At 38.8% G+C, this 25,219-nt stretch overlaps 1 protein-coding gene across 6 annotated transcripts; it reads left to right on the forward strand.

The window, feature by feature from the left end:
• Nucleotides 1-502: 502 nt before the first annotated feature.
• Nucleotides 503-24,598, forward strand: hnf4a (hepatocyte nuclear factor 4, alpha). Of its 6 annotated transcripts, none has more exons than XM_030734665.1 (10): nucleotides 503-662; nucleotides 20,413-20,587; nucleotides 20,931-21,025; nucleotides 21,513-21,619; nucleotides 21,707-21,862; nucleotides 22,393-22,480; nucleotides 22,589-22,741; nucleotides 22,875-23,111; nucleotides 23,242-23,364; nucleotides 23,852-24,598. In XM_030734665.1, exons 1-10 carry the CDS (start codon nucleotides 554-556, stop codon nucleotides 23,992-23,994), a joined length of 1,386 nt encoding a protein of 461 aa, XP_030590525.1. In that variant the 5' UTR covers nucleotides 503-553; the 3' UTR covers nucleotides 23,995-24,598. The 6 variants fall into 6 exon arrangements, with proteins under 6 accessions (XP_030590525.1, XP_030590527.1, XP_030590526.1 ...); XM_030734667.1 differs by lacking the exon at nucleotides 503-662 and adding an exon at nucleotides 6,005-6,172; XM_030734666.1 differs by lacking the exon at nucleotides 503-662 and adding an exon at nucleotides 19,039-19,336.
• The last annotated feature ends 621 nt before the right edge of the window (nucleotides 24,599-25,219 follow it).

Consider the following 25,219-nt stretch of genomic DNA (forward strand, 5'->3'; position numbering starts at 1 on the left):
TGTCATGTCTGCTGGGAGGCAGCAATTTTAAACAGACTTCAGAGGATGTTTTGTGTCCACGGGCAATTCAGGCCCAAATATGTAGCAGGTAAGCGGTGGGAAACGCTTTCCCTTCAGTCAAAACAAAACGGATGACGTCACTCGTCATACAGTTTGTTCGCTGCCACCCTCAGTACATTCTCCACTCCTCTCTGTCTTCTATGTCCCTCCCCGCCCTCCTTCTTTCTCTCTCTTTTTTGCATCGACTCCGCTTCTTATTCTTACATACTTTCCATCTCCAACTTGAGAAATGGCTGACTGGTGATGAAAAAGAGGGGAAAAGAGCACAATAACTTTATGTCTATTTGAGTTTCTATCATCATGTTGCCATAGCTACAGCTGCTATATAGATTGGTGTCCATACGAGCCTGGTTACTGTTTAACCTCCCCACCCACATTTGCCCAGATTAGGAAAATCAATAAGATAACAGCAGCAACACCGGCCTTACCTTGCACCAACAACACCCTTCTCGCACTACAGCACCCTGTGCCCGACTTCCACATTTTACACCTTATGGTGAGGGGAAAAAATTGTGGATTTAAAACATATGCTCAGGAGGAAGCAGAGGAAGACATGGTCAATGTAAACTCACAAGTCAGTTCAAGTATGGAACTTCCATTTGGTGAGTACGCACTTTTTGTTTTTATGAGTGTGGCTCAGTATTTTAAAAAGCGGCTAAGTGTGGCAGCTGCTTGCTTCTTTTTCTTTCTTATTCGGTGGGTTGTGCAGCAGCTGCTTGGCTCCAGAGCTCCGCTGGATCACAAGTGATTCAGGGTGGAAATATCATCGCCGTACGTGTCTGGCTTTTTCACACGGCTGTATTCCAGGAGGTGTGTCAGAGATATGGAGGTTGTTAAAAAAAGGCCATGGGAGCTGGGCCTGATGGAGATGATGGTTCAGAGATATTGAGATGTCACGGCTGTAACAGAGCACAATGAGTGTGACTCACAGGTTGATTTGAAATGAGTTGTTGTTGAGAAGCTGTGAGAATGGACTGGATATTTATTATGGAGTTCTGAAAACATTCTTTCTGTGGAGTTAAACTATAAAAACGCTGATATTTGAAGCCACACTATATGACACCATGGCAAACCCCTGCAATATTTTATGGCTACAATGTAAGATGCTGTGCAAACACAAACAGGAGAAGGATGTATTGGCTGCTACAGGCACACAAACCATCCCTTTGTGATGACTGTTTCAGACAGTCACTTTTACATGACCTCACAGCAGCTGTGCGATGCAGCAGTTGGTGGGAGTTTGGTTTTTACTTCTGTAGTCTTTCATTAAATAATTTGCATGTCACACCAGGGATGCAAATCCATTTACACAAAGCTCTGGCCAAATGAGAAAAAGAAAATATCCACTGACCATTAATGTGTTCCTGAATACATGCAGATGTATGACCCGTCTCCACTGGTTTATTCACACTCATGCTCTCCCCAAGTTTTTGGCATTTTTTTTTTTTAATCTGGTGATTCTATTCATGCAGTGTTTGTGTTATAGTGAAACTGAAACAAATGTCAGTTCAGATAATGCTTAAAAATAGCTGCCTGGGTAGGTGTCCAGAAGTGTTTTAAGGTGGCCATCGAGTGGTGAGACCTGCTTCTAGGAGGACTTTGTAGTTAGCAAGCAAACCACTTACAGGCTATCCAGATCCAGGAATATGCTAATAGAAATCTGTCAAATTAACACCTAAAGTTTGCCTAGATTTTTTTCTTTAAGTAAAGTTTTATTTATATGGCACTTTTCAGAGACATAAAAGTCACAAAGGGCTGTGCAACAATTAAAAAACAGAATAAAAATTGATAAAAACACAAATAACAAAAGAAGGTCAACAGAAGACCTGATTAAACAGAAACAGTTGAACTGTTTCTTAAAGGACTCCACAGAGTCAGCTAAATGGAGCTGGAGTGGTAAACTTTTCAGTGGATGGTTTACTTCCAGCTGCATTTACCTTTCCATTCTAATTAATAGGGAAGCAACATACAAGGCTAAGAGGCACGAGGTTTCCAGGCTGCTAACACCTGCTAGCTCAGTTGCTGAGAGCACAATATTTTTTATTTAATTTAATTTCAAATTAATGTTCCTTCATCTTCAGCTGGAGATGGTCCCCTGAAGTGAAACTGGCATAAGCCTTTAAGGTTTAAGGGGCTACACCTACTTAAAGAAACAAATCACACAAGACAAAGTAACACGCACGGTCATATGCACATTATTTATATACAAATATTGTCAGAATTAAAAAAAACAAGTTGTTTAGTTTTTGTTCTAGAAAAAGAATATGAAAGAATGCATTGCATTTCACTAAAGGCCAGCATATATAAGCATTTGTTATTTTGTCAGTTAAAATCTTCCATCCATCCATCCATCCATCCTCTAAGCAGAGGATGGATGGATGGATGGATGGATGGATGGATGGATGGATGGATGGATGGATGGATGGATGGATGGATGGATGGATGGATAGAAGATTTTAACTGACAAAATAACAAATGCTTATATATGCTGGCCTTTAGTGAAATGCAATGCATTCTTTCATCCATCCATCCTCTAAGCAGAGAAACCCAGACATCCTTCTCCCGATCCACCTCCTCCAGCTTATTTGGAGGGATCACTGAGGCGCTCCCAGGCCAGCTGAGAGATTTAATCTCTTCAGCATGCACAAAGTAATGAGAATAACTGAGAAGTCATGGACACTCACAAACAGTCATATCCATGACAAATTTCACTGAAATCTGACCAATACTCTATAAGGAATAGCAATTCATGTGAAAATGGAAAAGTGCCCATATGACCTTGACCTGATCATTGTATGAACATTTCATTAAATTCTGACCAATACTCTAACAGAAGCTCTTAGTTATAGACTGTATATTAAAAGATTGACTTAGCTACTTTGATGCCACCCACTGGTTCTCCCAAATGTTGAAAGTCCAACATCATATTGTTTTCTGGCAGCTAGAAACAGCCATATTTTAACAAGTTATTAGCTTGGTTAGCAAACTGCATCCATAAACTCTATGGAAGCAACTCATAGAGACAAACCTGCTCATCAGCGCTAAGTAAAATACAACACTAGAATGTCAGTGACCAAAACTCGAGCACAAACTTTTTGGATAGGCTAAGCCATATTAATTTAAGAACAATTCCATCTGAAATGCTCCAAAAGGAACCAACAGACTAATTACGATGGTCAAGCAGCTGCTGGTTACAGTTGCTCTGTTGGCACAAGTCTCAGTGAAAGTGGTTGCACCTCTAACTTGAAGCCTAAAGAATATACAGAGGCCAAAACGGTTTTTCTCCCAGGCTGTAAACATGTTTTTTTTTAATGCTAAGTTAATATGCTTTTGGAGCCTGCCTCAAGTGGACATCAGAGGAACTACTTAATTCTTCAGCCCCGGTGTTGCTTTTTACATTAATACTTAGTCATATAGACAAGCTAATAAATATATGTGTGCCTGCCTGTATGCAGCAGTGCTCTGTGAAGTTGTGTGTCATCTGGATGAGGTGAAGATGGAGCTGTTGGTATCATTATTGCTGCAAATATGTAAGCATATAATGCAATTGTAACTATTAATATCAATGAGTAACAATTTTTCTGGCAACCCTACGTAATACATATGCTGCCTGCAGTAACCATGGTACTGAAAAGAGAAAAGAAAAGGAAAAAAAGCAGGTGCTATTGAATTTTTTGAATATTGGCATCAAAAGGTACTGTAAGTATTGATCTGGTGACATTCCTACATGACACATACTATAGTTTACTTTTCTGCTGCCTAAATAGTCACCAAATGTGAATTAATCCACAATTATTTGAGTAAAGTTTATTTTTTTAAACAGTATAAAGATGTGTTAGTGGTACTTACATTAAAGTATTAAAGTATCTATTGATTAACCACCACAGACAGGCTGGGCAAGGGCTGAATTACTGAGATGCAGTTTTAGTCTTCATGGGATTTGTTAACAAAAGTATGAATATTGATTTTTTTTTTTTTTAAAGCTACACTGCTGAGTCAGTGCAGACTATAATGTTGGTAATTCATTAACAGAACCAACAAACATCACTCTGATCAGGAAAAACTCTTTTCTTTTCTTTAACCTCCGGCTTTAGTGACTTGCACTGAATACAATAGCAACCTTTTCTGAGAGGACTTGTTTACAGTATATGCTTGACAAATCTTCCGAAACCAGGACATTTATGTTATAAATACATTCTTTGGCAGCTGCGTAGTCTAAGCTCCTTTTTGGCCTAGCTCGGGTTAAACTAGGCTTCTTTGTCCAAACAAGCTACAAAACTCTGCTCAATTTAAATGTTTTCAAAAGGCAGCAAAACATCATAAAATCTATATTTCCATGTCTTAAAAACACCCTTTTCTCTCTGCTTCCCACTGCCAGCTTCAATATGATAAAATACATGACGATAAATTACCTATTTTTGGCACATTACATCTATTTACAGGTTTTTCACTCCTTCACACTCATTTACACAAGCTGACAAACCTTCTTCTTAGCAAGGTGACTTGTAGCCCATAGAACACACATAATTTGTGTCAGACACATGGGATTAATTACTTAACGGTTGCAGCCTGGACAAACTCCCAAGCCCTGCAAAGGGCACAGACACTTGGTGAATGCAAACATGACAACAGCCGTTGAACAGACCCTCAGCAGAGATCTGTTTGCCTTAAAAGCTGAAAGACATGACGCCAGGGCACAGAGAGGCTCATATTCTACATTAAACACATAAAGCTAAACAAACATTATCAAGTATAAAGACTGCACAACATGATTTTCAAGGCACTGTTGATAAGTAATAATAACTATCATGTAGATGATGAGAATTTCCCAAGATAATGGCATCTAAAAAGGATTTTCTTTTTAAGAAAAAGGACTCTAAAAAGGCTTTAAACTTATTACAAGCTCTGTATCAGCTGTAAACAAAGTAATAACACACTATAAAATAATCTGTTACAAAGAAAAGTTGTTTTTGATATGTTTGCTTAACTTAAAATCTACTTTATAAACAATTTTATCACAAGTTTATTTGCAGCTTAGTTGCAGCTTTGGATTGGATTATAATTATCTCTGCAGATGGAGTTATTATGGGCACAGACATGTTCAGTTTTTGTTGTTGTTGTTGTTGTTGTTTTGCCAGCTTCCAGAAACTGTTTCAAGGTCACAAAGTAACTTTCATCTCTGTGTAGTTTGTATCTATAAAAACATAAAATACTGCAACAGAGCTAGTAATTATTAAAGCTCCTGAAGTAGAATAAGATTTTTAAAAATCATTACATGACATTATATTTACATCGAGGAGAAAACAGGCTACTGGTAGTTGACACTGTCACCTCCTGGTTCAACAACTGGGGTGGGGGGCCTTTCTGTTTGGAGTCAGCATGTTCTCCCTGTGCCTACGTGGGTCTCATCCAGGTGCTCTGGCTTTCTCACACAGTCCAAAGACATGCATGTTAAGTTAACTGACCAAGAATGTGAGGTAGATAAAGTGCTTAAAGTGCACAGAATAAGGCGCTGTATGGTATAATGTGGAAAGTTTGACGTACCTGTTTTGATGCTACCTCTTACGCTGGAAGATGATCCTTAAAATAATTTGTGTATTTAAATAATATAAACAGCTGCAGCTGTATTTAAAGGATTAAGCGTGCATTATTGGGGGAAAAAAAATCAGTTGGTGAAAGAAGCACTCAGCTAATGAAATGCAATTTCATCTGTGCCGACATAAAATGTGACATTTAACAAATCTCAGTGTGCCTCTTGGGTATTTAACAGAGGCAGAAAGCCCAATTAGCAACCTGTTTGGAGTGCAGGTATTACACACTGTTCACTTGACACTAATAATCCGAGTGTTCAAGTCTCCAATCAAATCTCATTGTGACAGGCATTAGGGGATTATCCTTGTATGCCTTGGGCCCTTACAGTTGGCCTGGTGGCCCCAGCAACCAGCACTGCAGTAACAGCTTTTCCTCCCAGCCTACCTCAGCCTGGCCGGGCCTGGGAGAGCTGACGAGGCTCATGGGCCTTCACTCAGCTGGCCGGCTCACTGTCAGAGCTCAGCCTTCTCCGGGATGTATGGCCGGGATGGGATCCTGCACTTCGCCAACCCGGGTAAAGGTAAAAGACACAGAAAATTAGTTGTAGCTTTTTTTTTTTTTTTTTTTTTTTTCCTGCTGTTTAATGCATTAAAAGCTTTGCGGCATGGAAAGTAAAACCCCTGGAAGATTAAAGGCAGCACTCTGAAAATGAACACAACATTTTTAGAGTAGTTCTGATTTACTGTTTTTGAGTTTTTCAAAAGAAAACGTGTTGCAGAGCTGCTCTAATTGAAAAGCACTTTTACTGCTCACCAGAGCTGCTTCTCTGAATATGTTCAGAATGTTTTAGGTTACAATGTGTTGTGATATTTTGGACATATGATGATTAAGAGAGTCAACATTTTGTGCATGAACCATCACCTGCTGTAAGAACCTAGTTAACTCAAAAGTGGATTGAATGTTTTTGCTGAAAGTCCACAAGATGGCAGTAGTAAGTAATGATGACCTGACAAACAGTGATGGAAGGTAACTGCATTAAGTCCCACAGTGGACTGAAAGAGGACTTAGTGATGGAAAGAAACAAAGCATGTTTACCCACCAACTGGATTTCATCAGAGTTTAACCTCACTAGAATATTTCCATTTAATTCTATGTGCGACGCCTGCTCCTCTAAATTTCAGAGGGTAATACTGTGCTTTCCACTTCACTGCGTTTCGCGTAGTTCAGCAGATTCATTTTGCAAAGCTTCTAATGAGGTTACATTGTTACCATATTTAAAGTAATTCAATTTAGTTTATAGCGGAGCAGCTACAAAATGCCACAAACATGTTCATGCACCAGTAATAAATATTCAAACATAGTATATGCAATAATAATTTTAAACAATTTTAAATGTATACTCAGTTTTTTGTTACTTTTCTTCTGCTCCACAACATTTTAGAAGCAAACATTATACTTTCTAGACTGCATTTATTTGCTGGATGCAGTTACAGTTTACTTTGAAGACTCAGATTATCAAAACAAAACATAAACTATAATATATTAATATAGATTATAGCTATGCTGATACTAATTCCTGTACATTTCATGTAGGACTTTAACTTCTAAAAAAGTGGATGCATGAATGATTCAAGAACTTAATTCTCCAGTGTACTAATCTAAAAAACTGTTACCAAGTAATTTTCTACTGTAGCACTGTAACAACTTTTAACTAAATAATCCTCTGCTGTGCTACTGTAGCAACTTGTTGCCAAATAATTCTCTACTGTAGTATTCTGACATCTCACTCCAAAATATTTCTTCTCTCGCTACTTTTATTTAAGTTAAAAAAGGTAGAGAAATTCCTCAACCACAGTCATAATGGAATCTTTTTCACTTGGTTAGGGTGCTTTTACTCCATGCTTTAAGTAGTGCTTCCACCACTCTTGACAGACCTGTAGTGGTGCTGCAGAATAATAAAATAATAATAATGAGAGCATCATGAGCCTTTAGCGGCTAGAAAGAGCAGAGTGAATAAACAGTGAGAAAAATTAGCCGATTGAGTTCATTCAACCAAAATGGGAAAAAATGATGTTTTACTAAACTGAGAAAAAAGAAAATGTTTTGTGGACTGTGTTCATTATAACTCAAGTTAAGATGCTACAAAAAAAGCAGTACTGTTGAGTTAATGTTGACAAGCCAATGCTGAATATGTCAGGTCTTGTTATTTAAGCTGCATAGGTTAAATGTCTATTGATTTGCTGCTCACTGAAGGACCTATAGAGAATCAGCGAGATAAAGGCGCTCAGAGCAGAGCTGCTGACAGAGGGGATTGGAACAGCAGTCAAAATGAATCTTCAGCAAAACAGGGTTAATTATTACAGAACCTTATCACGCGCTGTGATTGATTTACGCAGAGCATAGGTCTTCACGTTTATTGATATAATTGTTTACTTATTTAGCGCAGTGTGGCTGGACATGCAGCAAGATTAAACATGTTTTTGTGGATTTTTTTTTTTCTGTGGAGAATGTTGTTTTCAGCTTATAGTTTTTCGAAGACGTGCTGCAGGGTTGAACGGCCTTAAAAAATAAAGCTGTGAGATAAAGAAGTACTTGTGGACTAAATTCATTTCTGTAAAGAAATGCACCTTTAAATGCAAATGCACTGCAGTCTGCAAAGTGGGCAGAAGTAACAAAGAGAAAGTGGAAAAAAGCACTGCAATACATTCTTCCAGCAGCTTATCTAATTTATCAGCTCAGTCTTTAACCTCTTGTAATATTATGAGACACTAAACATCTAAATATGCAGTCTTGGTTTATCTTTACATGAGCGCAAACAGTAATCACGAGGGCAACGTGACGTGACACCTTTGCTGCTCTTTTACAGAAAAGATTTCATTTCATCTCTGACTGATGTCATCTTCATAAACCTCATTTAAAAGTAAACTGAAAGCTTCTGAATAGTAAAATTTTTTAATCTTTTTAATTAAGACCAAGAGGCCTCTTTAAGGGTTTGTTGCCTGATTTGTCATTCTTAGCACAAAACCTTTAAAAACTGTGTAACTAAAGATGATTAATTGACTTTCAGTGAATCAGGCTTTGTGGGCCTCTGAGAACGCGTTAGGAAAAGCCTTTAAAATAAGAGCTTTAATATATGAGCTAATATATGAAACAATATGAGCCTTTTCAAAGTAGTTTCCACAAGGCACAATACAGTTTTACAGATTAAACAAACTAACGTAACATCAGAAAATGATGCAAGACAATAATTTGATCTTCGCAAATGATAAATCTGCATCATTATCGGAAGCCAAGTAACAGAATATTCCACTAGCCCAGAAAATATGATATTCCCCCCACTCAGCCACAGGGGCTTGCATAAGTGTGTTATTTGCAGATAGCTATCTGTTGACAAGGTCTTTGCCATGACACTCTACTCACCTATCTCCTCCATCTACTGCAGCAGGCTTTTTCGGCCGGCCTTAAATCTGTGCAGGCAGCACATCGTTTCCTTCTGTTTTCCTCTTATCAACATCAACAAGTTCCTGGTTGTGCCTCACTTTTCCACTGAGGTGAAGCTCTCTTTGAAAGAAAGAAAATAAGTCCCCAGGCAGTTTGTATTCCACATCTTAACTAACTCTTCCAGGCCACCGTGTTTGTCTTTTTTTTTTTTCCTTCCAGCTGCTGGTTTCTGCATTTTGATTTTATTATGTTGCCTCCCTGCCGCGTGCCTTTGAGATCAGACTTGGGGAAATGAAATGTAATCATTGAGGAGAAGGTACAAATAGGCAGTGGTTACAAATGGAGTTTGGTCAGTGGTCGGAGATTCCTATTCAGAAGATAGACAGGACTTTGTTCACAAACTGGAGTTTGAAATTTCAAAGGGGAGAATAACACAAGTGTTACATCAGGTCTCGGCGATCCTTTGACTTTTAGCCTCGGGGCAGGAGTTTGGGTGACTGATTATAAGACAGCTCAGTCTGGCCCATCATATTTTAACATGGCAGCCTCCCACTTCATTTAAAAGCTTAATGGCCACTGCCAGATGCAGCCAGTATCAAAATTTTCCTTCAGCTTGAAACGCTTAAGTATATTTATATTTTGTTCACTACATTAAAAAAAAAAAAAGAAATTACTTATTTTTACTTTGTTTCATTCTGTTGTGCTGTAAATGGCACTCACACAATCCCCATGTTCAAAGTTTTAAGAAAGAAACAAGAAAGACGTGAAAGGTTAAAGAAGACTGGGACACAGCAAGACATAATTAAAATGAATCATCCTGTGAGCAGCATTTAATACAAACAGTAAAACCTGCTGCAAGACAAATATAAACAAGTAAAAAAAAAATCTTTGACTGTATGCTTATCCTCCCCTCAGGCAGCCGCATCACAACTGTTGACTTGCTGATAAGCAAAAGCTGTCACATGCAAATGTGATTACTGTTGATGAATGACTTTGAGTGGGTTTATTAACTGCTGGATCACAATTACCTAGAAAATCTGCTCCCAACGCATCAGCAGGACTCCAATACTAAAGAACCAATAGAAACATGTATTTTTGGCTATGAATGATGACAGTGGTGGGTTATTTTAGCAGTCATTGTAGCTGCGTCTGCTCAGGTTTTATACAGGACATGACCTGCTGCTAAATATTAAACCCTGCTAGAAATGTTTAACTTTTTAATGGGTTTAAAATTTCCTATATTTTAAAAGACAATAAAAAATCTAATCAAAATCACATGCATAATCTCTGTTGTAGGCCTGTTGTCTTGTAATACCATGGGAGCCTGACAATATGTAGAGATGCATGCTGACACAATCACTGACCACTTTTGCAAGTCTGTATCTGTGAGGTGTTATTATTGTTAGTTGTTTGTCATTTCCTGCATCAAATAGTGTGAAAATTATTGGAAATTTTAGTTCAACAATCTGGAAAAGTCAGAGAAACCTGTGGTGCAGGACGGTCTCCTGAAAATATAACAATCCTGGAGTAGACAGCTCACATTTTTGCTCATATTTTCAACAGAAGTGACTGATTGCATTATTTTTTTAAAGACGCACTGACAGTTTGTCACACTCACCTGATAGTAGATAAGTATGATTCAATAGCTTGTTTGGCAGCAATAATTTAAAGTATTTGTTTTCTGTATGACTTCATCAGTCTCTTATAATATTAGGAGGAATTCTGGCCCACTCGTCTTTATAATGTTGCTTCATTGGGGTATGCAGGAATTTGTTTATGCACAGCTCTTGTAAGGTCCAACCACATCGTTTCAGTTAGGTTAAAGTCAGAACTTTGACTTGCAATAGTTGACTCTTTGTTTCTTTCTGTCAGAAAGAAAGTACCCCAGAAATCTGTTGTAGATTTGCTGGTGTACTTGGGATCACTGTCACTGGGGATGGGAGACCTCACATTTTACTCTAGAATACTTTGGTATACAGAAGAGTTTGTGGTTGACTCAATGTCTGCAAGCTGCCCCGCTCGTGTGATTGCAAAGCAGCGCGTCTGTGATGAAATGATGTGTTTTCACTAAAAGGCGCACTGCGCATTGGGGCCACAAATCTCCCCTTTGGTCTCGGACATTGTTCCAGAAGTCTTGTGGTTTGTTCAGATGCAGCTTTGCAAACCTAAGATGTGCTGCCATGTTCTTTTTAGAGAGAAGCGTTCTCTTTCTTCTTCCAAACAAGCCACACTTGTTCAGTCTTTTTCTAATTGGACAGTCATGAACTTTAACATTTAACATGCTGGCTGTGGCCTGTAGAGTCTGAAATGCAGCACTTGGAGGTTTTTTGTCATTTCTTGGAGCACTACACAGTCTGATGGTCTAGGTGCACTTTTTTTTCACATGACTGCAGAGAGTCCTGTGATTTTTAGGTGACTGTAGTGATCGTTTGTAAATGGGTACCATGCTGCCCATAAATTACTAGGTAATACTATTAATTTATGGGCAACATAAAAAATGTTATTAGTATTATATTAGTATTATTTTATTGACATGCAATTGATTCAATTTTTACAAAAACTAAAGTGAAATTAGTTTTTTTTTTTTTTAAAGGCAGATATAAATCATTATTTTAGCCATTTAGTTCCATTTTCTCTTATTTATTGAGGATCATATGACTGCCCTTAGTTGCTGTCCAGGTTAAGTGACCTTGATTAATTGGAAAAGTTTTAAGCAGTAATCCTACAAATCAGGTCAAGCAATATTTTATTGTAAACATATAAACAGCATGTTCAGGATAATAAAACAGAGCAATAAAATACACAACAGCAAGTCAGAAGAACGAGTTCCTAAGAAGCAGGTAAATTCAGCTACTTTAGTGTCACCATGCTAACATTTACTAACTATAGCACTAAACACAATAAAAAATATAAACACACACACACACAGTTACATGAATTCATGATTCTATCCAGTCTGCTCTCATAATAATAGTCCCATATCATAAACTGTGAAATAGTCATGAAAGCATTCTATTCGTGTTCATGGAAACAAATTGTCATGAATTTTCATGCAGTGCAGCTGTGTGTTTCACTACTTTAGTAAGCACTTACTCTATATTGCCAAAGTACTCGCTCATCTGCCGTGACACACGCATGAACTTAAGTAGCATCCCTTTCTTAATCCATAGGGTTTAATATGATGTCACTCTTTGCAGCTATAACAGCTTCAACTCTTCTGGGATGTTTTAGCAGTGTTATGGGAAATTTTGACCATTCTTCCAGAAGTGCATTTGTGAGGTCAGACACTGATGTTGGATGAGAAGGCCTGGCTCTCAGTCTCCGCTCCAATTCATCCCAAAGATCTTCTATCAGGTTGAGATCAGGACTCTGTGCAGGCCAGTCAAGTTCTTCCACACCAAACTGGCTCATCCATGTCTTTATGGACCTGCTTTGTGCACTGGTGTGCAGTCATGTTGGAACAGAAAGGGGCCATCCCCAAACTGCTCCCACAAAGTTGGGAGCATGAAATTGTCCAAAATGTCTTTGTATGCTGAAGCATTAAGAGTTCCTTTCACTGGAACTAAAGGAATGAGCCCAACTCCTGAAAACACCCTCACTGTCATGGTCCTGGGCCTTTTGTCCAGTGTTTTGTTCTTTTAAGTCCTGTTATCATTGATATTCTTCTGTTTCTGAGTTTCCCTGTGGTTTTGATTCTCAGTTCGCTTTATGTTTTGAGTCCTGTTCTTAGTCACTGTAAATTACTGTAAATAATTCCTGTTCCCTTTGCTCTCCTTGTGCATGTTTTATTCCTCTGTATCCCGGTACCTTGTCTCGTGTGTTCTGTATTTAGTTTGGCTGTGTTGCGTTTGCGTTTGTTTACAGTACCTGTTACTCACTTCTTGTTCCTGTGTCCCTGAGTTTCGCTTTGTCTTGATTAATTATTCCCAACTGTGTCTCCACCTGTTGCTACTGCTTCTTGTTTATCATTCAGTTTCCAGCAATGAAGCTGCGCTGTTGCGTTTACGTCCTGTTTCCGGAGTCTGCATAATGGGATCCTATCCTGTCCGCCACACAGCTCATTATGGCACTCGCACCATAATCCCCCCTCCGTCAAACTTCACGTCCATCACATTGCCAGATGGAGAAGCATGATTTTTTTTCACTCCAGAGAACACTGCAGTTTACTCCTGAGAGCGACCCATTCTTTCACAAATGTTTGTAGAAGCTAGTCTGCATGCCTAGATGCTTGATTGTTTACACCTGTGGCCATGGAAGTTATTGGAACACCTGAATTCAAAGATTTGGACTGGTGAGTGAAAGTGTATTTTGTCCAGAAAAACATAGATTTTACTAAAGTGACAGCCATTATATTTTAACTAGTGGTGGGCGGATCGATCCAAATATCGATAATATCGATACCAACATTGGTATTGATATTGATCAATACCAGTGTAGTGAGATCGATACTTTAACTTCAGTTTCTCTCCTGTAAGCAGTGCTGCGGTTTCATCAAAGATGTGAGCTGACTGACTGTTTAAGTGCCCTCCTGTTACAGCACAGAGCAGGCACAATTTGCTCCTCCCCTCCCCACAGTGTTTTGACGTTATACGTCATGTGACATGTAACATATTTTACATGGGTAAAAAAAGCAAATTGCTTTAAATGTTTTATAAAGATGTGGAGTGATCATTTTGTCCAGCTTGTTTATTTAAGAAAAAATCTGGAAAATTAGTGAATGAAGGGATATTTTTATTACATTTTTGTATTATATTTTCTGAACACTCTACTTGGGGAAAAAAAAGGTTTAATTTGTTCTTGAGTGATCATTTTGTACACTTTAAGGAAAAAAAATACAGAGATCACAATGTATGTGCAAAATTGTTTTGTTACTGTTCTATTGTTTCAGAACAAAAACTTTTATTTTGATAAAATATTTTCTATTTACCTATAAACTACCTATAAAGAAAAAAATTGCAAAACACTTAAACGTCATGAAAATTCTTCATAATTATTAAAGTATCGGTATCAGTATCGGGATACTGGCCCTCTATTTACTTGGTATCGGATCAATACCAAATCTTGCAGTATTGCACACCACTAATTTTAACCATAACTTTGCTTTTCTAAACCTAACTAGGAAAGTTTTTAAGGCCTAACCCTAGGCCATGTCCATGTACACGGGTTTCATGGTAAACTTAGCTTTCTCTTTGTGTGTTGGTATTTGTTCCGTACATAAGCAGCATTTTAAACCACTGAAAATAGAGCTTTTGAAAAACTCCTTCTAGGTTGAAGCTTTTCAAAAACTTTGTTTCTGCGTTTACATGTGAACAAGAAAAACGTCTTGCAAAGTTAAAGCTGTGCGCCTTTTATTTCTTTGCTTTATATCTGAATGTAATTAGTTTTACTCCCCCAGGATTCTGATTGGCCAACATTTCTATACAGTTAGGGTTATATCGCCACCTGTTGCTTTGGCATGCTCACAACAGTGTTGGAATTTGTTTCTGTGTTTTCATGTGGATGAAGATGTTTTTCAAAACAGTGCTCGTGTGAACGGGATTTTAAAAAAACAAATAAACAAACAAACAAAAACCCGGAGGAAAAAAGAAGGAAATTGGAAAGAAAATTTGAAAAAAATGTGCATGTGGATTTAGCCAGGTAGTTTGAATCCCTAAACCTACCCCAAATTTGTGTCCCGGAACATAAAACACAATTAGAGGCCATGACCATTTCACACATTGAGTTGTTTTATAACATTTTCTTACCGCCAATATTAAATCATTTATTTTTTAGCCTTAGGAAGACTACATGAGCAGTATGGAATTAAAAGTAGCAACACATTAGCATAGCTGCTTTTCTCCCTATTGTTACAGTCTTTAAGCTAAACTAGTGGGCTGTCGCTTCACATTCAATCATACCAAACTATTCCTTTGGGAAAATCCTGTCTCTGATTTGTAGTCTTGAATTTTAAATATAGTGACTTTAGAATTTGACATCAGAACATGAGCTACTCAGAGGGCTTATGCCCAGCTTGAGGAAATGTACTGTATGTTAAAACAACATCCCCCCACCCCCCCCACCCCCCACCCCCTCCACCACCACCACAAAATGCAGATAAGTCATGGAAGAATTTCAATCTGCCCTTTCTAAGATATCACAACAGTGTGTTGGGTTTATGATTAAGAAAACTATAACCATGCAGATTATACTTTATAGTCCCATATATAACTGTTCCTTGAGGAGTTCACAGAAATTTAAGATGGGAGCAATGATAAAAGTACTTTAATGACGGGAGAGATAAGATTTGCTGGGAATGACTCACTCAAAGCTCCACGCTGATTCTCCAATCATCAGGTCTCCCCTGTCTCCCCCTACTCACTCACTGCTTTGAAATAATCAGCACACTTCTTGAGCAAATATGGGCATTGCAGAAGAGCAGCACGGATCGAACATGAGGCAATGTTGTAATAGATGACCTCTGTACACACAAGTGAAACAACATGCTCCAGTCTGATACAGAATAATCACCTGTGGGCACCGTAGGAGGGTGCAAAAAGCTGCTAATCATTTTTTTTGATAATGGGCTGAGTTTCTATTGCGTTAATTACGTTGTTTATGGTCTGATTACCATAACCCCACAAGGATCAATGAATGCAAATCTGTGACCTTTCCAGACATTCAGGACAAGAATAGTTTAATCAGAACTTGATTGCTTCCATTTTCATTTCTGATTGGATTTTAGTAAGAGTGGGTTTTTGTCAATATTTAAACAAATCACCTGTGAATCACACATAGAAGTCTCCAAGGGTGTTAAGGTGTTTGCCTGTTCAAAGAAAAATAATTTTATGAGTCCTCTGCATGATTTGAGTGCATGGTTAGCAAGTCATGGGGGTTTATTGCTTTTGAGGTTTGTCTGAACTTGGGATCGTTGACCTATCATGTCCTGGCATTTTCTCTGCAAATATAAAGCTACTGTTTACTGTGCGACATGCAGGATGGGCCTGATTTCTGCAAGCACGGAATTTATTCATAAAAACAATCAGATTCTGGATATGAAAAGAGTGCTGAGAGCACGCGTGCCTACTGACCAATATTGCATCAGTGTTCCCAATTTAACTGTGACGTGTTTTTACATTTAATTTAAAATTTAATTAAATGTTATTAAAATTGCAAAATTACACTGTAGATATTGTTGCACGTAAGGTACAAATAAAACATTTTTCCATTGCCATCAATTCTTACTCATTTAATAATTACATTGTACAAAGAGACAATGAGATTTACTACATCTGTTCAGTTGCTCGTTAATGGGAATACCTAATCGGCCAATCACATGGCAGCAACTCAGTATATATAAAGTGCAGTGAAAAAGTATTTGCCCCCTTCCCGATTTCTTAATTTTTTTCATATTTGTCACATATATTTGTCAGACAGGTTCTGTTTAAGTGATTTTTGATTCGACAGGCCTGGCAGTAATCAGGCCTGGGTGTGGCTATAGTGAAACTGAGCTTTCCAAAAATGTGGTTTATCACAGTTAATGACTTCATCATGATTTAACAAGACAGGCAATTACTTTCTCACACAGGACCGGGTAGGTTGGATAGCTTTATCCCCTTGATAAATGAAATCATCATTTAAAAAAAAATGCATTTTGTATTTGCTTGAGTTATCTTTGCCTAATATTAAAATTTGTTTGATAGGAAACATTTAAATATGACAAAATCAGGAAGGGGCAAATGATTTTCATGGCAATGTAGGCATGTAGACGTGGCCAAAGCAGCATGAAATAAAGGTGATTTTAAATGACTTTGAACATGGTGTGGGCGTTGGTGCCAGATGAGATTTTCATATACAACCATCTCTAGAGTTTACAGAGAACGGGCCAGAAAAGAGAAAATACCCCATGAGCAGCAGTTCTCTGGCTGTAAATGCCTTTGTGATGCTAGACGTCAGAGGAGAATGATCAGACTGATAGGAAGGCAGCACTAACTCCAATAACAGCTCGTTACAAGCAACGTATGCAGAAGAGCATCACATTGAACCTTGAAGCAGATGGGCTACAACAGACCACACCTGCCAGCTAAGAACAGGAAACTGAGTTGGGATGCTTTGTAAAATATAAAGAAAAACAGAATGCAATGATTTTCTGATCATTTAAAGTTTATATTTAACAGTTAATATATCAAATGAAATCTGACCCCCAAAAAATTGAATGTAAAACTATTTTGCGTCACCTCTTTTAAAAACTCTGTAACAAGAAACCGAGGAGACCAACTGCTTTAGTTTTGTAAGTGAACTGCTTAACAGCTTAGGGCTTCCTCTGTCTTATTTCTCGTTTCATAATATTTCCAGTGGGTGACACGTCTGGACTGCAGACAGTACGGCTTAGCGTGGAGTCTTTTAATGTGGAGCCATGCTGCTGTAACGTGTGCAGACTGTGCTTTAGCACTGTATCCCTGACAGAGACAGCTGGATAGGAGCCCAGGTTGGTGGCTTTTGATCTGGGTATCGAGATGGATCCTCTCCTCTTTAACTCAGAGTCAGAATTGTTTTACATGCTTGGGCCAGAAGTTTGGGGATTGTTTTTTCTTTGCATGCTAGATTTTTAACTTGCATTTGTGGGTGCAGCGATTAACTCTGTCTTCTGTGAATACCTACAGAGATCTCAGTCTCATGTAGTGTGAAAGACTCAGCCTGTCAGCTGATGCTTTTTTTTTATATCAACTTATATTACTGGCAATTAATTAACCTAATGAGCTGTAAACCATTAAACTAGCAGGTGTTACTTTACTGCATTTTATTGCATATTCTGTCTCAACATGTTTATGGCATTGAATTTAAAATTTGCATGTTAGGTTAACTGGTGACTTTAAATTAGCCATAGGTGTGGATGTAAGTATGAATGAATGTCATTGGTGACCTGGTGACCTGTCCAGTGTGACCCTGGCCTCCTGTTCTTGCTGACAGGTTCCAGCAGCTAAGAAATTTGATGGAGTTTCAACAGCTTGCCAAGTGTGGAGCTTTTGGTGCAGCCTCACGTGCACTTTGCATTAAAGCAAACAATGAAGGCTTTCACATAAAGGCATCATTTTTGCTTAACCAAGTGTTATTTCCCCTGCTAATTATGGCAGAATTAACTCAGATTTACCAGCAATGTATTACACATGGAAGTAGGTCTGAATATGGCAGATTAATTTCATCTGACTGTGGTTATCTGTGGTGGCAGAAGAGTATTTTTACTCATCCACCTACTTCTTATTGGTAAAATTACAATGTAATTATTCAAGGCCAAGGTGGACCTAATCATTTATCCTATATATTGTAAATAATAATTATAATAATAATAATTTCTGCAAGTAATATTGTATATTGCGCAAAATATGGCTTCTGACATGGACTCATTGCTGAATGAGCCTCAGTCAAAATTAAATATCTGCCAAATAAAACCAAATATTTTGCAGTGGAAAATCAGTGTGGATTTGTATGGAAGCTTTGGACTTGGAATCATACAAAATTTCTGAATTTTTAAGCTTACTAATTTTTGAAACAACACCTAAAGCCTCTGAGTGTTTTTGAATGCCCTGCAGGGGGGGGGGCACTCCTTCAGAGTGGAGTGGAAGTGTAAAGCAGCATCACACAGAAATATTCAAGTGCTTTTAAAAGACACTTGAAGTTGCACTTTCATTTGTACTAACGTGCATGCTGTAAGCGGTGTGTGAAAACTGTTGCATGGCCATGTAAAATGAACTGATTTTAAAGTGGTGTAAAAGTGATGTAGTAGGAATGACCTGAAGTAGCTCTTGTCGAGGAATTGTTTATCCATTACTGACATGCAGCGATGGCAGATATCAAAGTTGTGCTATCTCTTAAAAAAAAGCAACCCTGTGATTCACCACTGAACAGGCTAGTTAACCATCAACCGGATTGACACTCCACCTCTCCTCTGGTTAGTGGCATGAGGGAAGGAGGAGGAGAAGGACGCTAGCTCTGCTGTCAGTCACTGTTCACCCCTTTGGCACCAGTAGGTCCCTATAACACTCAACTGGGCCAAGGAGCTGTCCTATCACTGGGCGGAGTTAGGCCCAGAAAGAAGGAGGGGGGTTTGCAGAGGTGTGTGGGGGTGTGAGAAAGGAAGGTGGAAAAGGAGAAGGAGGGGGGTACACTACTTTCTTGGACAAGTTTTTCAGTCCCACTGTCAAGTAGTTGAGAATTTGTTAGCCTAAACAAGTAGCAGACATGGACATGGCAGACTACAGCGAAGCTCTGGACCCAGCCTATACCACGCTGGAGTTCGAAAACATGCAAGTGCTCCCCTTGGGTGCAGGTGAGTCTCATATATGCTGCTCTGACTTTGAACTTTGAAACTTTTACTGACTTAAAACTTTGGTCAGGAGAGGACAGCGCAAGTTCTGGCATGAAGTGATAAAAGGGGTCATTTGTCCATCTGCTCATAGAGAGACGATCCTGTTCAGTGGTCGTCTTTTATCACCTTGGGTGGGATAGTAAAACATTATGAGATTTTGATTTACGAGACTGTTGTATTCTCAGTGCACTTGGGTCATTTGGTCCAACTAATTTTAACCTGTCCCAGCTTGTACAGGGATGTGGTGTGAGACTGATTACAGGGGATTGATCTTCATTCTGTGATGAAGCAGTAGGTTTAGTATCATGATCACCCTGCTCTTGTTACAAAACGGTCTGTTCCCACAGAGTCTAAACTGAAGAGAATGGATGCAGTTTTTGGATATGTGCTTACAGTCACACCGACCTATTTGTATATGCAGTCTCCCATGACATCTGGCTGTGATCCTGATTCTAAAATTTCCAATGAGGCCAAAAAAAAAAAAAGGGGGAGGAAGCCTAATGGGGACCTACCTCAGCACAAAACCTTTTATCATTTGCACATTCATACTCCATTATAAAAATGAGTAAAAATGCCTCTTTATGAATCAGCCTTCCACTTTGATATACTGTACATTTCTTTAGCATTTGTCACTCTATAATTAACAACCGTAGTCTGGTGACTGTGAGGGAGGCTGAAAGAAAACTGTCTCCAGTGATTGGCTTTCATAGGTAATCAAACCTACATCAATTATGCTCTGTTGACTCTATCTGAGCTACTCAGGCAGGTAACAGATCCCTGCTGTTCTCTGGAGGGCTGCTTGTGATTAGCTGTCAATGGAGGTGATGACGGTCATCACTCCAGTCTTTCACACCTTCTTGAATTAAATCAACCTGGCAGTTCAAGTTTGTTGCTTCCCATCTGATTAGGCTTTTTAAAAAACATACTCTTCTTCTAGCTTCAGGTCACCTTGTTTTGCATTTAAAGCTAATCACCTAAAAGCCCGGTGGCCTGATGAGACTTTTTTTTTTTTTCCTTTTCTCTCTCTCTCATGTCAGACTCCTCACCGGCTGAAAGCACTAACATGAACGCTGCGAGCCACCTGGCAGCAGGCAGCTTGTGTGCCATATGTGGAGACAGAGCTACAGGCAAGCACTACGGTGCCTCCAGCTGTGACGGCTGCAAGGGTTTCTTCAGACGAAGCGTCCGGAAGAACCACATGTATTCGTGCAGGTGAGGGCAGCTCTATGACTGAAAAAAATACCGCTACTGTTCACGTGCCACTGAAACACATCTAGCAACTGCAATTAATTCCCAGTCATACACAAGTGTGTAGACAAAGATTATTATTAAAGATTAACCTTCTGATTACTATCTTGTGATTAAATGTCAGGATGTAATCAACATTTAAAAAAAAAAATCTTCATATTTAAGATGCTGGAAACGGAAAACATCAGGAATTTTTACTTCATCCATTTCAATTTTCATCTAATTGTTGCAGTTTGCATTGATTCCTTCATCAGGTTTCTTTTTTGAATCTATTGCAGTAAACAAACTTAATCCACTCACTTTTCAGGTTTAACAGACAATGTATCGTGGACAAAGACAAGAGGAATCAATGCAGATACTGCCGACTGAAGAAATGCTTCAGAGCTGGCATGAAGAAAGAAGGTAGGAGACTTTTATCTCTTCAAAGTAAAGTAAACCAATCTTTAAACTCAGTCTGTGTGGAGTTTTGGTGCTAAAACAAAAGATTCTTTTGCCTCCAAAAACAAAAGCGAATCTAATCAGCAAATCACTACTACAGCTTGAGCTGTCTCCACTGAATTGATATGACTCGTCTAAGTGTGTTGCAATACCCGGGAGAGGGCTACTTTGTTAATGTTCACTCCGCAGAGCGCTTAAGTCTCTGACCAGCTTATGCTGAGCAAACATTTCCAAGCAATAATAGCCATATACCGATAAACATGACAACCTTGGAAGACATATTTTTCTTTCAAATGGCTCTGTGTTACATCTTTGTGCAGGAAGGGAATTAAGAATTTTCAATGTTTTTCACCATTTTCTTGCATTTATAGTAAATGTCACTGTATGAAAACTGCACTTTATTTTTGCTGCCACGCTATAAATCTGTGCATGTTTTTTTTTTTTTTTTTAGCTGTACAGAATGAAAGAGACAGAATAAGCACCAGAAGATCCAGCTATGAAGACAGCAGTTTACCATCAATCAATGCACTCATCCAGGCAGATGTATTGTCGAGACAGGTAAGATAAACCAAAAATCGTGTTTGAGGCTCATATTTAACTGTAACAAGGCATCAAATGACTTCATATCTGCGTTTTCCTACGTAGATCACGTCCCCTACTCCTATACTCAACGGTGACATACGGACTAAAAAGATTGCCACCATCACAGACGTGTGTGAGTCCATGAAACAGCAGCTGTTGGTCTTAGTGGAGTGGGCCAAGTACATCCCAGCCTTCTGTGACCTGCCCCTGGATGACCAGGTAAGACCCATACACAGACAGAGTGTACACAGTGGTATAGACACTCTGGTCATTCATCAACCAGTCTACTCAAAACCATGAGGAGGGCTGCAGGGACACATGTTGTGGGACTGTCACTGACTATGTTCTTCCTCAATAAAATAACACTGCAGTAGAAAAAACCAAGGAAATGGTGTTCCAGTCTCTGAGGATGACAGACTTTTTCATCACTCTAACTTCTAATCCTTTCAACCAGAATGGTTAATGTGTTTTAATCCTCAGTTAGAATATGATGAGCTGGTTTTAAAGTTACATTGCTTCTTGAAAAAACAAAAAAAAAACAGCAGAATCATTAACAGTGTGATCACCGAGCCTTAGTAACTGATTTGCTGATGCAGTGAGAGGGCCTTTTTTTTTTTAAAGCCTCAGTTTAACCTGTGAGGATCATGTGAGGGGCGTTTAAAAAACAGACAGAACTATACACTATCAAAGTTTATGATGTAGAGGTTTTACTTATTATTTCATAGCTAACTAATTCACTTTCATTTCAGGTGGCATTGCTTCGAGCTCACGCAGGAGAACATCTCCTTCTCGGTGCTGCAAAGAGGTCAATGCTTTACAAAGATATCCTCTTATTAGGTAAGACTCTCACACAAGGGAGTATGACGCCGCAGACATATTCCATATATTCATCCCGTTTCCCTATTCTAACGCTGCATTTTGCCTTATCATGTGCTTCTCCTGCAGGAAATGACCACATCATTCCCAGAAACTGCCCAGAGTTGGAGGTGGGCAGGGTAGCAGTTAGAATCCTGGATGAGCTGGTGCTTCCCTTCCAAGAGCTTCAGATAGATGACAATGAATATGCCTCCTTGAAAGCCATAGTTTTCTTTGACCCAGGTACGACTGCTGACTAACGTTTCAGATTCTCAAGCCTGTGGTTTGAGTAAAAAAGTGGGGCCATTTAAAAAGAATACGCTATATACAGATGCTAGTCACTAAAACACCTCTCTTTGTTAACATTTGGCCACAGATGCTAAAGGTCTCAGTGACCCCGGAAAGATCAAGAGGATGCGGTATCAGGTCCAGGTGAGCCTTGAGGACTATATAAACGACAGGCAGTATGACTCTCGAGGCCGCTTTGGAGAGCTCCTCCTGCTGCTGCCAACGCTACAGAGCATCACCTGGCAAATGATTGAACAGATCCAGTTTGTCAAACTTTTTGGCATGGCCAAGATTGACAATCTGCTCCAGGAAATGCTTCTTGGAGGTGAGAAATGCTTTTTTGGTACTGAGATATAACAAAAGTTACTGTAGTATGAATTCTGAAACTGTAAGTAGATGCAATTGCAGTAAACGCCTGTAGGATTAACAGAATATTGTTGGGTTTTTCCCCTCAGGTTCTGCTAACGAAGCGCCACACGCACCTCACTCTTTGCACCCTCACCTGGTTCAGGAGCACCTCAGCACCAATGTTATAGTGACCAGCAACATGCCAACGCCGATCCATAACGGTCAAATCTGTAAGCACAAAATGCTTAAATACACATGCTGCATTTAAGATTTATTATCTGTCACTAGCTTAAACCTTCAGGTTTCTTTTATTGCTACATACATTAAAACTTTGTCTATTTAAGTTTAATGAAGACCGTCAGAATCATTAGTCTAAGTGAACTGAAATGAATTGCATTTTAATGAAGAGAGGCCATAAAATTGTCCTCACCCAGCTCCATGTGCGGCCGAGTCAGGTAGCTGGAAGGCCAAATAGGCTCGGCGGAATAATCCCCGAAACTAATCTGGCTTATTTTGTCAAAGAAAACGTCTGTTATTCTTTCTGAACATATTTAATGCTCTGAGAAATTTCACAAAAGTGCTTATTCCTCATTGGAAACTTGTGGTACCCCCCCCCCCCCCCCCCAAGATATGGCATACTGTAAATAGTAAATATGCGCCTGCTTATGCAGTTCCTCCCCCTAAGTAACTGCTCTCTCTTTGTGTTCTACTTTTCAGCCACTCCTGAAACCCCAATCCCATCTCCGCCCACTGCCTCCAGCTCAGAACATTATAAAATGGTTCAGGGGGTCATAGCCACTGTGCCCAAGCAGCCAACCTCAATCCCTCAGCCAACTATTACAAAGCAAGAGGCCATTTAACAACCCTTTAAATCTTTATTCCTTCAGTTTTTTTTTTTTCAATTAAACCAGGGTTTTTACATGTATGTTTATACACAATCAGCATTGAAGCTGTTAACTTGACTGAAACCTTAAAGTAGCTAAATACTGTGTATAGAATATAATTTCCAGGTATGTTCTTTACAGATTGATAGCTTGAGTCTTCAAGCATCACTTTGTACAGGTATGCAGCTGCAGCTGAGCTTCATCGCTCAACGAAGGCCAGATAAAACCATAAGCATTGTAACTTTCTAGGCTTACTTGCTGCTTAGAAGTACACTGCTGTACACATATATAACTCATTATTGGGTAACTTCAGTTCAGTTAGCATTTCCTCAGTGTGTGCAGTAAGGCTTGTGTTAGAAATGGCAACGTAATCATGTCAGTATTTTATTAATGTTACAACAGGCCTCACACTGTCATATATTTAGTGTTGAATTTTTTTTTATTTCACATTTATTAAAATTAAATTGAACTCAGAAAAAAAAAAAAGCTAAAGAAAATTCCTCAAAAGAGTCGCTCTCAACTATTTCCTGACAAAACAAAAATCTGTGGTTTGTTTTATGCACTGGGATATTTACAGGAGTGAAATTTAACCTTTTAAAATGTACTCCAATGTAACAAAGATTGGAAGTCTATGTATGTTCATCTCTATAAAGACTTTTAAAAAGTCACAGGCAGACATGCTGAGGAAGTTTCCCAATAATATGTTGTCTTTGGTTTCAAAAATATATCGTGTGTTTTTGTTTTTCTGTTGATGTTTTTTTGTTTAGTACTTTATCATGGTTTAACTGATGGAATAAATTGTGCCTTGTAACCTGTACTGCCTTACAAAACCAGGTAATGTTTCACCTTACAATGTGAAGATGAATTAATAAATCTGATGGTTTATTTTTACATTGCTTTTTACTGCTCTACATTTTTTTTAAACAATCACAAGAGAATTGTTCACAGAGGAATATGTAGCATTGTGCATTATTTGAAAGATCAATGGGAAGTCTCACGGAAAACATGGCTCCAACGTGGCAGTGCTTTTTGGTCACTGATAGACTGCTGCAACTTCAGACTGATAAGCTGCCATAAAATCATTACAGATAGCACTGACTCAAGACAAAGAGATGCAAGGCAGATATATTTTTGCACTGCATCCAGAAAATGAGTAATACTGTGTTATTGTGGAGCTCATATTGCATTACATTCAATAAAA

Source organism: Archocentrus centrarchus, chromosome 7 (genome assembly GCF_007364275.1).
Source record: "Archocentrus centrarchus isolate MPI-CPG fArcCen1 chromosome 7, fArcCen1, whole genome shotgun sequence".
NCBI classification, from domain to species: domain Eukaryota; kingdom Metazoa; phylum Chordata; class Actinopteri; order Cichliformes; family Cichlidae; genus Archocentrus; species Archocentrus centrarchus.

Excerpts from the sequence above, each read along its gene's own strand:
- hnf4a (XM_030734665.1), top strand. The coding sequence starts at position 554 with ATGGTGAGGGGAAAAAATTGTGGATTTAAAACATATGCTCAGGAGGAA. Across the intron at positions 21,863-22,392 it reads ACCTGCCCCTGGATGACCAG|GTGGCATTGCTTCGAGCTCA; the intron begins GTAAGACCCATA and ends CTTTCATTTCAG. Across the intron at positions 22,742-22,874 it reads CATAGTTTTCTTTGACCCAG|ATGCTAAAGGTCTCAGTGAC; the intron begins GTACGACTGCTG and ends ATTTGGCCACAG.